The 15245-nt window shown below is 51.3% G+C and overlaps 5 protein-coding genes across 5 annotated transcripts; 2 read left to right on the top strand and 3 right to left on the bottom strand.

The window, feature by feature from the left end:
• Positions 1–2856: 2856 nt before the first annotated feature.
• On the top strand, positions 2857–4188 carry PFICI_04839 (uncharacterized protein; the record flags this gene model as incomplete). Its single annotated transcript, XM_007833420.1, has 2 exons — positions 2857–3930; positions 3988–4188. The coding sequence occupies 2 exons, from the start codon at positions 2857–2859 to the stop codon at positions 4186–4188; spliced, it is 1275 nt and encodes a 424-aa protein (XP_007831611.1).
• A 459-nt stretch (positions 4189–4647) lies between these two features.
• On the bottom strand, positions 4648–5824 carry PFICI_04838 (uncharacterized protein; the record flags this gene model as incomplete). Its single annotated transcript, XM_007833419.1, has 2 exons — positions 4648–5411; positions 5551–5824. 2 exons carry the CDS (start codon positions 5822–5824, stop codon positions 4648–4650), a joined length of 1038 nt encoding a protein of 345 aa, XP_007831610.1.
• A 1134-nt stretch (positions 5825–6958) lies between these two features.
• On the bottom strand, positions 6959–10072 carry PFICI_04837 (uncharacterized protein; the record flags this gene model as incomplete). Its single annotated transcript, XM_007833418.1, has 9 exons — positions 6959–8344; positions 8401–8503; positions 8556–8735; positions 8788–8887; positions 8941–9084; positions 9142–9418; positions 9471–9481; positions 9542–9715; positions 9781–10072. The coding sequence occupies 9 exons, from the start codon at positions 10070–10072 to the stop codon at positions 6959–6961; spliced, it is 2667 nt and encodes an 888-aa protein (XP_007831609.1).
• Positions 10073–11483: 1411 nt separating this feature from the next.
• PFICI_04836 (uncharacterized protein) lies at positions 11484–13553 on the top strand (the record flags this gene model as incomplete). Its single annotated transcript, XM_007833417.1, has 2 exons — positions 11484–12547; positions 12602–13553. The coding sequence occupies 2 exons, from the start codon at positions 11484–11486 to the stop codon at positions 13551–13553; spliced, it is 2016 nt and encodes a 671-aa protein (XP_007831608.1).
• A 365-nt stretch (positions 13554–13918) lies between these two features.
• On the bottom strand, positions 13919–14389 carry PFICI_04835 (uncharacterized protein; the record flags this gene model as incomplete). The annotated part of the gene is made up of 1 exon (XM_007833416.1): positions 13919–14389. The coding sequence occupies one exon, from the start codon at positions 14387–14389 to the stop codon at positions 13919–13921; it is 471 nt and encodes a 156-aa protein (XP_007831607.1).
• Between the last annotated feature and the right edge of the window lie 856 nt (positions 14390–15245).

Here is a 15245-nt window from a genome sequence, read left to right as displayed (position 1 = left end):
ATGTAGTGACGAGACGTCGGTTTGGAGATTTGATAGGCTGAGAGACCCCCGTTCTTCAGCATACCGACTACTGGCGCTTAGGGGCTGGGGTCTGCAAACTAGGCCAAAGAGCTGCGAGGGCTCAATGTGATTGGCCAGCTGCCGTCGCTGGTGTAAGATGACCGATGCCCTTTCAGCGACTCGATGTCTTAGAATTCCTTGGTCTTCCGGCCCTCTGCCAGCGACGGCGAGTCCACTCTTGGACATGCTCTTTGCCACGAAGTCCCGAGATGGATGTGTCAGGTCGTGTGCAGATTGGTCATGTGTATTGGCCGTCGACACCCTCTGGCAATCCTTTTCACCCTGTTCCCTGGTGATCCTCGAGGCGTGCAAGGCAGGAGGCCCCACGGAAGCTGGAGACGGACGGCCTTGCACCGAATCGATGGAGGCCAGCAGACACGCGCAGAAATGGAGGGGTTCGTGACAGAACAAAAGATACAACAGCCAGCCATAGCAGAACTGCCTGCGATACATGTTTCGCATTTACCTTTTGAGGCGGCCACCGTTCAACGGACCGCCCGCGATCCAGATCCAGATCCCAGGGGCGTTTACTCCTTTTTCCCTTTTTCAAATGTCTTGGTCTGCTCTGCTGTCAGGGACGAGTCTGTAGAACAGCAGGGTAAGGGTATTTTTGGTTGTTCGAGAAGGAAAGCGACACGTCCCATTCTTTGGTAGTGTAGATCCTGAACAACAACGCCCTGGAGCAAGCCTCAAGCCGGACCCCACATTTTGCATGTACTTTACTTTGTTCTATTCTCAGACAAAGTCTTACAGAAACGAGAGAGTCTGGATAGACGAGGAATGTACTTCTAAAAATTTTCCTTTTTTTTTTCTCTCTCGACGGATGCGTGCACTTCTGGGTCTTTTTTTTTTTTTTTTCTCTCTCTTAGCCGGCTATAGCGTCACATTGTACGAGCAGCTGAACCGGTCGCGGGATGGATGCAAGAAAGACTGACGTTATTTTAGTGTCGCCCGAGGGCAGCGCAAACCAGAGCGTGTAGATTGCCTCTCTCACCAATGCCCAGACGAGGATGATCCCTTCTCTGGCTGCAAGGCTAAGATCAAAAAACCTCATCAACATACATCGGATCTCGTTGTTTCTTGTCTTGATTGATCAGTTCTTTGCGTCACTTACTGTATAGTACCAACCCCTCTCTCTTTTTGCATGCTAGATGTAGTAGTGTACGTGCGGAATCGAGAAACAAATTATGGGGGCTTCTAATAATACCTGCATATCGTTTGAGGCTATACCGGCGAATTCGGTGTCGAGGTCCGGGTCTAGGAGCGGGCGCAGATCAACAATGCCATCATTTTGTCTCACTTGAACATCTGCCATAGGTGAGCTCAGGAAAGCAACTCCATCCTTCCATCGGCAGCAGCGAGTAATGATAAATATCCCTCCCATCACATGCGAACTTTGCTAGATTGCGTGCGTTAAGCCGAAATGCGCAAGCAAAGTTTTTCGCCCTTTTCTTTCTTTCTCATATGTCATGCACGGACAGAGCGAAGGTCGTCGTAGGTATCCGTCTCTCGATGGGTCAATATTGATGCATCATCAAATTCCATTGAGGAGCTCAGCTAAGCAGCCAAGAACCCCCAAAAACAACCTGCTCCAGCTGCCCCGAGACACTTGACCCTCATGCTACTCGACTCACTCCATAAGATGGATCACTGTCAATATTATCCTGTCAGATTGCTTGGTCAGCTGCAGGTGAGTAGTCTTACCCAAGCTGGAACCTCTTCTGCCAGTATATCCGCGACAAGGCACTTTGTCAAGATGCAGATATACGTGCGTACGTACAGAGTACTACTGTAGGTGTCAATGAAGTGGTTGGCTGGAAGAAAGTACCTGAAAATGTACCAATTTTCGCAATACACTGAAAAGTGCTTGTATTATTTTTCTCCTTGAAGAGAAATTGATGACATTAATGTAGAACATCTACCTCCTACCTATGATTACCAACGCTTTGTCATGATCTGTACATAGAATATATTGTTGTATTGGTGACTACACCAGGCATAGCTAACCACGTCGTCGGAAATACACCCATGAATAGGTAAAAATGCAAAAATCACAATAATGCGGTCAGTCAAGTCTTTTTTTTTTTTTTTTTTGGCCACACTGACTGTTCGACCCGGATATTCTTGGACACGATGCGGTTCGTGAACTGATTATCCGTCCTGTCACAGGATGTAGGCGGGTGGCACTATTGTATGGAGAGAACAAGGGATTATTGTCATGGAGTGGGTGGTTGGCAAGTTTGTCGATAGCAGCCAAGAATTATGCAGATATGTGCATATATTAATGCAAGACAGACATGATGCCGGCCCTTTCGTTATGCTCTCATTCCAACTCAAGGTCCCTAACATTTAGGTGCTGGGCCGATTCCAATGGTGGCCTCATACGAAGCAGAAGGCGCTGATACATTCAGTTGGGCGCTCTGTCCTGGCAGTGCAGTGCAGTGGGTGAAATTTAGCGTAGGTTGTTGACTCCAAGGTGGCCGAGTCTTTCTGGTCTATCTGATTGGCCACTCACCGAGCTTTACCTGGGACTTCTAGCGCATTCGCTGCGACTTTTGATAGGTCGGCAGCTTGCTGTAACCTTTAAGGAGCTCCAGTGAGGACACAGTTTATTAGTTCTCCGATTACACGTGTGCTGACTTTTGGCCAGCACCGACAACGCCAAAACTCCATCACTTCCTCCGATCCCTTTTTTTTTTCTGCCAACCATCAATCCACTGGCATTTCTCCTCAATATCGATCACGCGGACTTGACGAAGAGAATTCAATTGACAGCATCGATACGTCGCATTCACAATGGCGGACCAAGCGCAGCAACCGCCGCAGCAGCCTCCTCCCCAAGGAGGTCCTCAGGGTGGTCCTCAAGGAAGTCCCCAAGCAGGACCTCAAGGCGCGCCCCAGCCAGGCCCCCAGATCCAATTCCGCGGACCCCCAGGAGCACCACCCCCGACACCAGAGCAGATTGCCATGATGCAGAGGCAGCTCCAGGAGCAAGCACAGAAGGCTGGCATGTCCGTACCTCAATTCGTCGAGCACATCCGGAGACAGCAGATGCAGCAAATGGCCATGCGCGCACAGCAAGCACAGCAGCAGGGCGCACAGGGTCAGCCGCCAGGAGGCCCAGGAGGTCCTCAGCCAGGACAAGTCGTTCAGAAGGGCCCAATGCCGCCGCCGCAGCAGCAGCAACAGGCTCAACCTGTCCAACCTGGCCCGCCAAACCCGCTGGCCATCGTGCTCGCCAATTTCCTCCGTGGCCAGAGCCTCAAGCCCCGAACTGTCATTTTCAACGGCGAGCGCAAGGACATGTTCCGTGTTAAGCGAGCCCTACGCGCCCTGCAATCTCCCGCTTACGAGAAGCTGCGAAAGAAGAACCCCGGCCTTCCGGAAATCAAGGACCGCGCCAGTCTCGAGAACTGCTTCAAGCTGCTGCCCATGTCGATGCTTGCTCTGCGCGTTAGCAAGGTCGATCCTCATGAAGGCCATGATCACGGCAAGAAGAAGGGAAAGCGCGTCAAGGGCCAGTGGACCGTCAAGATTGAGCAGCAACAAGAGGCTCACGACGACATGTACTACATCTGGTTCTACGAGGGCAGTCAGGTCATGCGCAAGGTTTACGCTGTTCTTGCCTTGATTGCCATTTTCATTTGCGTCTTGTATCCTCTCTGGCCCGTCTTCCTTCGCCAAGGTGTATACTACCTTAGTTGGGGTTTCATCGGGCTGCTCGGTCTCTTCTTTGCCATGGCTATTTTCCGTGTTATTCTTTTCGGCATTACGTATTTCTTGGTCTCGCCTGGACTTTGGCTGTATCCCAACCTGTGGGAAGATGTCTCGTTCATGGACAGTTTCCGCCCTGTTTGGGCTTGGCATGAGGTTCGTTACACGCTTACTCAATCTTCCCGCGCGCCATAAATACTGACTGCAATATAGACCGCGAAGCCAAAGAAGAAGAAGAAGTCAAAGTCGACCGCCGTAAATGCCGAGGCCTCTGCCCACTTTGCTGGTGTCACTGGTCAATCCGCCCCCGCTACCGCTACTACGACTGGAACCTCGACGCAGATCCAGACGGCTCCTCTGGGACAGTCAGCATACGCCGCACCCCGTGTCGAGGAATTGGCGGATGACGAGTAAAGATGGTCTGGCTATTTCATAAGGCGTTTAGGGAATGACCAAAAATGGAGAGAAGCATTGTATAATATAGAGAATGCGTTGCAGAGGTAGTGCTGGATGCCTACGACCCGACTCTGCATGGTATTCCGAACCAGAATTTCATGAATTATTATTATTGGAAATGTTACTTTGAAGCTTGTCGTGGAAACAAACGTACGTCAGAACCATTCATGACAATGTTAGCTGCTGGGTAAATGCGCAGCTCTGATCTCTCTAGAGATGTTCATTTGAAAATCAAGAGGCTCGACAACATTCAAAGTCTACGAAAGACAGGCTTGACAAGCAAATTCATCTCATTATCATTATTGTCCTATAGTGTACTCGGTAGTCGAAAAATCAGCTCACCCCTTCATTCAGCATATCAAGAGTATGCTTGCGGCAAGACTTTTATTTCCCCATCGTGAGGAAAATTAGTCCAGTCTAGTAAGCCACATCCGAGCCGGTTGTCCGTTCATAGTACCGGAGGGCACCCGGAGTCTTGGCGCAGCTCGACACGGAACCGCCCGTGATGTTGGCATGCACCTTTTCGGCGACGCCGTCCTGCACGCGGCCCAGGACGTGGTGGTAGTACCACACCTCGGTCAGCACGGTGTACCCCGTATCGTTGCTGCCCTTGCCGGCCTCGGTCGCGTTGTAGCGCGGGCCCGAGCAGCCAATGTAGGGCAGCTTACCAAAGCCGGCGACGAGTGCGTCCTGGACGTCGGAGAGCGAGAGAGCCGTGGGAGAGGTGCCGTTGGTACTGCAGCTGCTGCTGGTGGTGGTAGCAGTCCCGTTGGACGGCTTGATGCCCGCGTCGGCCAACCACTGCCAAGTCGGCAGGGCGTCGTAAAACTCGAGAGCCGTCTCAAAGAAATCCACCACCTCCTCGTGCTCGCGGTACTGGGGGCCGTAGCACTCGACGTCAAAGGACGAGTAGCAGGTGGCGTGCTTGCTGAACTCGTGGCCCCAGAAGCCGCCATTGTCCTGGTTCTGCGCGACCCAGTACTTGTTCATGTAGGCGAGCAGGTCGAGCTTGCCAAAGGGCTCCAGAAAGGTCGCGATGCTCGGCCCCGTGTAGGCGGGCACCGGCGTGCCCGCGCTCGTGCCCGTCGTCGTGTTGGGCGACGGGATGGGGTCGTACTGCCGCGACAGGTCGCAGTACTGTGTATACGAGCCGTTGCAAAAGTCGGGCCAGAGACCGTGAACTGGATGAATTTGAATAAAGGTTATTAGCATTTCATTTCATTCATCATATCTGCCCCCCGCTCGCGCATGAGATTGGGCGCAAGACAAAATCTCTGGCCGTTCCCCGTTGCGAGTTTTCCATGTAATACTACTACTTACGGGTCCAAGTGTCGCGTGGCAGCAGCTGACCCGCCGACTCACGGCCAGTATACGTGTCCCAGAATTGCGTAGACAAGATGAGGCCGCCATATGTCTCGACGCAGCACGTATCGACAACAGCCGGATCAGCACCGGCGGAGCACGAGAGCACCGGCTTCTGCAGCGAGCAGGTGTGGTTCTGCGTGGATAGGCCCGGATACAGGCCCGCGCGGACGGTGCCGGGCAAGAGAGCGACGGCGCCCAGAACGGCGAGGAGGTTGGCAGAGGACGACATTATGGTATTGTACGCGGGTCAAAATGTGTTCCTTTTGACACGGGATGTTTCCTGGAGATCCTTCTCTTGGACACACACTCAATGTTCTTCTTTTCCGTGAATGGTGATGAGACGGAACGACAGTGAGTAGATATGGTAAACCCTCAAAGAGAAAGGCGCAAGATAACCACCATGAGCAATCACGTACATCAATTTCCCAAGAAGTACGGGGGAACCAACTGCCCTTTATAACTACTATCACGAAAATGAAAAGCCCTGGAGGCGCCCCTCCTTCGGGCAGCTCTAGCTAGACACTGACATCAAGACCGAAAAGACCCAAGAAAGATTCAAGCTAGAAATGCAACGTCCCGACCGACAGGGCGGAATTGGCATGCGAGTTATCTGTCCATGTTTGCTTTAGCGAACAGATCAGGCCTGGGGGTGAGAGAGGCAAAAACATAACAAAAAAGAACATATGAGGGACCACATTCACTATCCTCGAGCTCTGACAGGTCAATTGCTCTTTGATCAAAAGGGAACGAACCCATGGGATTGCAGCGGGCTGCGAGGTACGGTCTTGCATTAGTGGCAAGCGAGTCGGGCTAACAGGTAAGGGTATAAACTGACCAGGGGGGGACGACCACCACTGTGAACGGCGGAGAGGAGGAGGCGGCGGCGGCGGGACTCACGACGCGAAACTCTGTTAGGAAGCTCAATCACGTCCGAGTAACCGACACCCTGGGCCAAGCGGGCTTGGGTTTCCAGGGAAAGTGATTCGACGAACCAGCATTCAAACTTCTCTAATGAGTATCTAGCTTCGGTCCTCGCCCAATCCCGTAAACCGTCGGCGCGCACGTGTGTCTTGTTATTTGGTATTTTATAGTAACCGTGAACCCCGGAGATTGGACCATGCATTGCATATATATAGTGCTTTGCGGTTCAGCTCTTTCTTGGACTTTCAATGTAAGATTACTATGGTGGCGTTCTGCGAAGAGCCGAGACTTTGTAAGTTTACTTGATTTGTTGTAGTATATACCTGCGCAAGTACCTATCGTGTGCTCAATCTTCTAAGAGGGCAACACTTTACCTAGCGAAACATGTCGATGCGAGTGTTTGCTCTACTCTCTGCTATCCTAACGAGATGGTAGATTTCCTCTAAGTGTAAATATCTTCTGTGAAGGAGTTCAAGCTCATGCCTTCCTTGGCCATATCCTTGACATCAATCAAGAAATCCAGTGGCATCTCTACGAGGGTACCCCTCACTCTGCCCAGCCACTCCTTGACCTCCTGGACGCCACCAGGGAACTCCTCGCGGACAATGTGTCCGTACTCAACCTTGCCCTCCTTTTCGTCGTCCTTGTACTCAACACCAGGGATGAGGAAGTGCTTGCTAAAGACCTCCTTGTAGTCGTCCCAGCTGCGGACCAAGTCGCTGGGCACGGGGTGGAACGCCTTGTTGAAGACTTCAGTGTTGGTACGGGCAGTGCCGGTCCAGAGATCCCAGAACTCGGAGCTCATAGGGTCTTCCACCAACTGATCAGCGCTTGAGCCCCAGTCGTAGTCCAAAGGCTCCTGGTCGATAGCGACCCAGTTGTTGTCGGGGCGGTCGACAGGCTGGTGGGGGAGGAGACCCAAGTGCTTGCGGAACAGCTGGCGACGAAGCGAGGCTGCAAACTTGGAAGCTGTGAAAGGCTCGCCGTTCATGGTCGACTCAATGGGCTCCGGGTCCTCAATGACGACAGCAATCTCAGAGTCGTGTGTTCCCAGTTGCGAGCGGTCGTTCAAGTTTGCAGAGCCGCAGATGACAACCTTGTCATCGGCAATAAGCACCTTGCTGTGGATGTAAAGCTCTTCCGAAACGAAGGCATCAAGCTCAGCCTCAGGGGCTCCCTCCCATCCAACCATCTGCAAAGCGCCACCCTCCATGTAAGCTGCGCAAACCGAGTCCTTGGTATCATCGCTGGTGACTCTGGCTGCCTCTTGATAGCGCTCATAGTCGTCGCCACGGCGCTCTCTGCGCTCCTCACCTCCATCTTCGTACTCGGAGTTACCGTAGCCACCGCCAAAGCGAGATTCACCGCCCTCGTCCCGGCCATAGCGCTCGCGGTCCTCGTTCTCCTCACCGTACGGGTAGTTACCGACGCCGACCTTGTCGTCGTAGTCGCGGCGAGCCTGCTCGTAGGGAACACCACTTCTCTCCTCGGCACGACCGAGCGTCTCCGAGTTGTTGATACGGTCGTAGTTGCGGAGGTTGTAGAAAGTAATGTAGCGTCTGGGGTCCTCGACACCACGCTGTTGGAGCGTTTCCATGATACTGTGGCCACCACGGTTGATCGAGTTGTATTGGAACTCCATAATGGCACGAGTGCCGAGAGCACCGTCCGAGTGCAGATCTCCAGCAAATGCAGGAACTGCAGGCATCAATACGATGACACGGAAATTGTCTCCGGCATTGTGTGCGCGCAGGATACGATCCACGATGGCGCCACCAATCCTGTTCTTGACCGGATCTTGCTCATCGCAAGTGGCTGTAATGAAGAACTATGATACACGGTTTAGTTGGCTTTCATGGGTTTCTAGAATAAATGACTAATTACCTGGTTCTCGATGTAGACAAAGTGCTGTGCGTTGCCAATGGCATCGATGTATGCATTTTGAATAGAGTGCTCAGTTGGATGGCCAGCGGACCAGTCGCAGGCACTGGGTTATCTGTCAGCATGGTTCATGACACATAAAACTCAATTCAGCTCACCTTCTGCACAGCTGGATGGAGGCACCCTCCTGCTGTTCATGTCTCTGGACTCGTGGTGCGAGGCGACCCTCAAAGTCTCCGCTCAGACTGGCCGAGGCCCTTGTGCTACCACTGTTGAATTCAAGCTTTTCGTACTTGCCGGGATCCTTGTCCTTGTACTTCTGCTCCCAGATGAAGTTCCTGCATATGGTCAATTAGCGCCGACTTTATCATAAGCATGTGTATGACTTACCATCTGTCAACAAAGTGGTCCAACAAGCTGTTTGTAATGGGACCATTGAGAGAGATGGAAATATCCGACCAACCCATTCGTGAGCTCTTGGTTCGATCAACTAATAATTGAGTCAGAAATGGTCCGAAATATCGTTGCTGCATAATTTCTTACGTTGGTTGTGGTTCCAGTTGTCAACGCCCTCAAAATCGAAAATGCGAGCGTTGTTGTAGTCTTGTCCGGGGAAGACAATGGCATCGAGGTTGCCGGGGTGTGCGTCCGCGATAGGGTGACTGTTGGTGTCCCACCGACCGAAACCTGGAGGAATCATCATCAGCGAAAAGCGTGGCACCTAAAGCAGCAATCATTACATACACATGTCAAGACCTCCCATGAAAACAAGTTTGCGGTCGACGACGCAGAGTTTCTCGTGGTGGGCCCAGTAAAGAACTACCTCGCCGGCAGAACCATATAGGGACTTGACGGCATCCTGGGGCGCATGCGAAAGTTTGAAGGCATTCAGTGATCCCATTGACAAGCTCTGGAAGACAGCCTCCAGGTCTGCCTTGGCACCGTCCATATCGAGGCCATGGTCAGGGTGTCTGAACACCTTGATGTTGGGGTGCAACTCTTCCAGGTGCGACTTTGTGTGCTGAAGTTGATTGTTAGCCAAGAGCTATATTTTACAGTAGCAGAGGGTGTACCTTGGAGTTCACTAATGAAATGTCAGCAAATTTGTCAAGAAACATCGACTGGTTCAAAAAGGGAAACTCACAAGTCAGGGCCTGCGTGACCTCCTTGTAGACAATAATGTTGACTTGGACACCACGCTCGGCGGCCGCCTTGAGCATGTTATCGATACGGTACTGCTCATTGCGGGCAGGAGGGCGGCGGAGGTAGAGCTCTGGGCTCAACCACCAATCAAGAATATAGATGCTCTCTCTGGCCTCTGCAGGAATAATTAGAACATCTCATTTGCATGACTTCTAGGAGTCAATCTCAATGCAGACTTACGTTCCAGGGCGGTTGAGACGGCCCAGAAATAGCTGGCACCGTCCACGTGCCACTTGACATTGCCGGAAGACGGGGCGGCAAAGGACTGGTATCGGTTGGTGTTCACGGGCGGCTCCGCAGGCTTGTCGTCGTGGTTGCTGTGGCTGGATGGGGGCCGAGAGGGAGGACGTTCCTCCTGCTGCTGAGGCCGGAACTCTTCTTGTTGCTGTTCGTCATCACGGCGCTCAGGCTCGCTCGAACCACCACCAAGAGCCTCCTTGACATCGTGTCCAAGCTTGTGGAGGAAATCCATCTTTGCTAAAGACGTATTATGTGAAGAAGAAGAAGAAGAAGCAGAAACGATATAACTCTACTCTATGCCAGTAGGTTGAAGATCGGGAAGCCCGGCGCGGGGTTAACACGGAGGGGGGTCGCAACTCTATTTGTAGGCGATGAGCAGAGGTCGTGATTCACGGGCTCACGGGTATTGATTGACAGTGGGAACCCGCAAGGTGTCTGATCAGTCTGTCTATTGAAGCAAGCAAAAATCAAGGGACCAAGGGTAGGCTACTAGGGGACGGGTATCGGCTTATAATAGCGTGCAGGCAGATTGTCAGAGTGTGAGCTTTGAGACGAATGACAGCCAAACAGCAGATTCGACAAGCACCGAGCTGGGGGCCCTCAGTTCTTGGCATGCATTGCATCACCGGCACCGCAGAGAGGCTGAAGGCCACAAAATGGGTCCATTGGCTTGTTCTCGATGGCTGAGATGCCAATTATCTTTCATGTGAGCGCCCCGTCCAGGAAATACCCTGACGAGCTACTGCCGTATTAGTGAAGGGTTCGTCATGCGAAACAGCTCATCAAGGATGGAGCCCAACAACAACAAAACACGGTGGCATGAGAGAAGAGCGGCGAGTGCTGCTGGCTTGTATGGTACAAATGGCTAATCTGTGTTTCCTGGGCAGCCCGTTTATCACTTCGGTACCTACACCGGTTGCTGTATTGCTCCAGACGTACTTTCAATGAAATCCCTATGCAATCATTCCGTGTCCATGATATCTAGCATCTTTAACAATCAAAGAACTTGTCGTTTCTTTCCCCCAAGCATCAACTTTCCATTGATGTACTCGTCTCAAACTCATTGAACCGACGTAATTGTGCATCACATTTTACCCATCAGCTATGCGTACCTGGTACTGGTAGCTTATGTTTGGAGGGGTCAATTCGCATGTTTTGGAGGGTCCAACGTGGGGTTTCTAGTGGCAGTGTCTGGTCCATCGAATGTCTCGAGAGGCTCACCGCCACAATTATCCAAGGCAAACCCCCCAGTCTGTAAAGTCAATACTTACCGTAAAAGATTCGTATAGATGAAGATGGGCTTTGCACATCAGACTAGTCCAATGGACGTAGTATTCATTATCATTGACGAACAGGAAATGGAATCGAGGTCAAGATACACATGCATTGATCCTGCAGTGATAGGTACATGGTACATTAGTGCACATGTGAAATATTTCCGTCCGGTACATCCTGTATGCAAGCGCCAACAGGGTCACTGAGGTCTCCACTAATGCCCAGCTCTTATCGATAAGATTTAGATAGCAAAAGACCCATTTTATTTTTGCGCGACCCTCTCTCTGCTCTGCATACTAGAAGATATTCTGCCCATTGGTAGAATACAGGACGCCGCCCGCGCATCTGCGTTTTGTAGCGACAACACAATGGCCAAGAAGGATAGCCAAAAGGCTTCGGCCTCGAGCGGAGATTCGCGATTTGCAAATTTCCAGTCCGACCCGCGTTTCCGACTGCCCTCCAAGAAGGCCACCAAGACCAAGATCGACAAGCGATTCTCCCGGGTCTTGAAAGATGAGGACTTTACCAAGACTGCCAAGGTCGACCGATATGGTCGCAAACTCAAGTCGGACAACAAGGCCAAGGCACTGAAGAATCTCTATGAGGAGGAGAGCGAGGGCGAGGACGATGCCGACAGCGCTGACGATGACGAAGACGTGCAACGAGAGCTGCAAAAAGCGAACACCAAGTATGATCCAGCCAGAGGGGGCGGCTTCTCCTCGTCCGAGTCCGACTCTGAGTCAGAATCCGAGGATGAAGAGGACGAGGAGGAAGCCAATGCCGCGGTAGAGACGTCTGGAAGCATGCAGCGTCTGCGCGACGAGCAGGCCGACGTTGAAGACGGCGAGGTGACAAAGCGATTCGCCATTGTTAACCTCGACTGGGACTATATCAAGTCGCCTGACCTGATGGCTTTGATGGCAAGTTTCGTACCAAAGGGCGGCCGCATCAACAAGGTTTCTATATACCCTAGCGAGTTCGGCAAGGAACGGATGCAACGCGAAGAGCTCGAAGGCCCCCCCAAGGAGATTTTCAAGAAGAAGGCCAATGATGGCGATGAGAGCTCGGAAGATTCAGAGGATGATAGTGAAGACGACGAGGAGGACGAGGAGGACGACGAGAACATCAAGAAGGACCTCATCCAGGAGGGTGACGATCAAGACTTTGACTCGGACGCACTCAGGACATATCAGCTGGATCGATTGAGATATTACTACGCCGTCGTTGTCTGCTCCGATGAGGCTACTGCCGAGAACATTTACAAGGCTGTCGATGGTACAGAATACCAAAGCTCGTCGAATTTCATGGATCTACGATTCATTCCAGACGACGTCACATTCGACGATGAACCTCGAGATGAGTGTGACAGTGTTCCTTCGGACTACAGACCGACAGAGTTTGTCACGGACGCTCTTCAGCACTCCAAGGTCAAGTACGTATATCCTTTCTCTGTCTCTGGCGATCCTTCAGAACTGACAAAAAGCAGGCTTACCTGGGATATGCATCCCGAAGAGGCTGCGCGAAAGGAGAACATGAAGCGTGCCTTTTCTGGAAGTAGAGCTGAGCTTGAGGAAAACGACATGAAGGCTTATCTCGCTTCAAGTGACTCAGAGGGCGACGAAGACGAGCAGCCTGAGGCTGTAGCCGAGGGCGAACCAAAGCTGAGCAAGAAGGAGCTTGCGCGGCAACGAATGAGAGAGGCCTTGGGCCTGGGCCCCGACACCACGGCCAAGTCATCCAAGTCAGAGCCAGTGGGTGAAATGGAAATGACATTTACTCTCAACGATGATAGCGCCGCCAAGAAGGAGGGCTCGCCAGATAGAGAAGAAACGACGGTTGAGAAGTACATGCGCAAGGAGCGGGAGAAGAAAGCGCGCAAGAGAGAAAAGGCCGTGGCCAAGAGAGATGGTGCTATTGAAGTCGAGGAACTGGCCGATGATCAAGGGGCCGACGAAGAAGAGGATCTTGGTTTCGATGACCCCTTCTTCACTACCGAAGAGCCGGCCAAGGTCTCCAAGACATCACAGAGAAAAGAGGAGCGTCTCAAGAAGCGAGAGCTCAAGGAAGCCGATGCAAAGAAGAACGCGGAAGAAAAGGCTCATCTGGAAAAGATTATGGGCGGCAGCGCAAAGGCTGGTGACAAGGGCCATTTCGACATGGCTGAGATTTCACGAGCCGAGAAACAAAAGATGAAGAAGGGCAAGGCCAAGAAGAAGCTGCAGGCCAAGGGTGAGCGTGGAGGACTTCAAGAGGACTTTGCTGTTGATACTGGCGACGACCGTTTCAAGGCAGTCTTTGAGAGCCACGAGTTTGCCATTGACCCATCGAACCCCAAGTTCAGCACGACACCCGGCATGAAGCAGCTCCTTGACCGGAAAAAGCGGAGCTATGGAGATGATGGTTCAGCAAGTTATGACAAGAAGAAGCGCAGACGTTGAGTATCGAGTTACATGTAGAACTCAATACCATTTGCTATCATGGATCGAGTATCCAGCTTGCTTCATTTCCTGGCTAATAATTTTTGACTCTCTTCAAGTCTACACAATCTTCCATCTAAAATCTGTCTATCCAGTATTACAAAAGGGACATTTGCCATATAATCGATCGCCTTGCTAACTGTCTGAAACGCCAAAATAATCCGTCTCTGTCTCGGCATAAGCCATTGACGCTGCTTATAACAGTCTTTGTGCCGAACTATTCAAAAAAACGGAAAAGAAAAAAAAAAGAGTAGGAGGGGAGGAAGTAGAAAAACAATGAACCGTTCAGAAGTCGCCAGCATTATCTCGAGTATCCGATGCCTATTCTACACCACATAGGGGCTTTTGGCCTTTGTTTGCCCATGAGCTCGGATCAACCATTGGTGTTTGACATATTCGGATTCTCCATGTTGACTGCCCACCCGAATTCCACACGAAAAGTCTTGCAATTCCTCGCCATCGTCCTCGTCGTCCCCGTCGCCATTACGAAGCTCATCGGTGCAGACGTGGGCACACACCAGGACCGGCCACGCGAGAGCCAGGGTGGCAAAACCATACACCTGCATGGACGCCTGGGCAACAGGGTGGCGAACGCCCGCCATGCGGATCTGGCGGTCGAGAAGGCGGATGACGTAGCGGCGAATGCCCCCAATGCTCATGGTCAGAAAGAGGCCAGAAAGCCACCAGATGAAGGTGCCGGAGATGATTATTTGGACTTCGAGAGGTAATTCGTAGGCCGATGGCGACGGCGATGATGTCTTGTTCGCATCCAAAGTGGGCTCGAGGAGGGGCGTCATGGTTTGTGGTTCGCTCAAGGCCAAGAATTTTTGTGGATTGTATGTACTCATATTTTTTTCTCTTTTTGTTGGTGGTGGTGATTTCTTTTTAGTCTAAGTGGACTTTTTTGTTGTTCTGAAAATAGTCCGTGTGTAATGAGAAGGTCAAGCGAGCAGAAGGAGGAGGAGGATGATGATGATGATGGTGATGATGATGATGATGAAGAAGAAGAAGAAGAACGCGAATCATCCATTGCAGCTTGATGAGAAAAGGGGGCGGGTGGCCGGTTTATAATGTATCATATGCCACCTCTGACTGTGAGGATCGTTTACCTTAATTCTTCTTTTCTTGCTGCCAACCTACAGAGACAGGTAGTCATACTGGACATGATCTCGGTCATATTCATGTCGCCCGGATGTTTAGGTGTCGGAGCAACTTTTTTAAGTTGGTGAATACCACATTATACAACCCTTCAGGCCATGGCTCCATGTTCAAAATATCAGGGAGAATTCCGTTGGTCAACCTCACTTTTTCTGGAAATGTAAGAATAAAATCAAACAAAGAAGAGGTTGAGGGTCACTGTATCTTTCATTCAACATGGTGTTGAAATATTTTACGACTTGAAAAATACCTTGCTGTTACATTACGACCTCTATTAACAAGCAAAACATGAATGTAAGGTACTCCGGCGACAGACGCAACCTATGCAGATTCCTTTCGGTGTTTTTCAAGTAAGAATGCATTAAGGCACGTTTAGCAATGCTCAACAAACTTCAGACGAGACTTGTAAAGCTGGCTGCTGCCTTCGGGGTAACGAATATTGACTCTAAGGAGTCATAAGTAGATTTTGAAACGCCCCTCGAGCCACGCGTCTCC

Source organism: Pestalotiopsis fici (genome assembly GCF_000516985.1).
Source record: "Pestalotiopsis fici W106-1 unplaced genomic scaffold PFICI_Scf_3, whole genome shotgun sequence".
Lineage (NCBI taxonomy): Eukaryota > Fungi > Ascomycota > Sordariomycetes > Amphisphaeriales > Sporocadaceae > Pestalotiopsis > Pestalotiopsis fici.
Note: the sequence above shows the minus strand (reverse complement) of the source record. Positions and strands in the feature narration are given on the sequence as shown.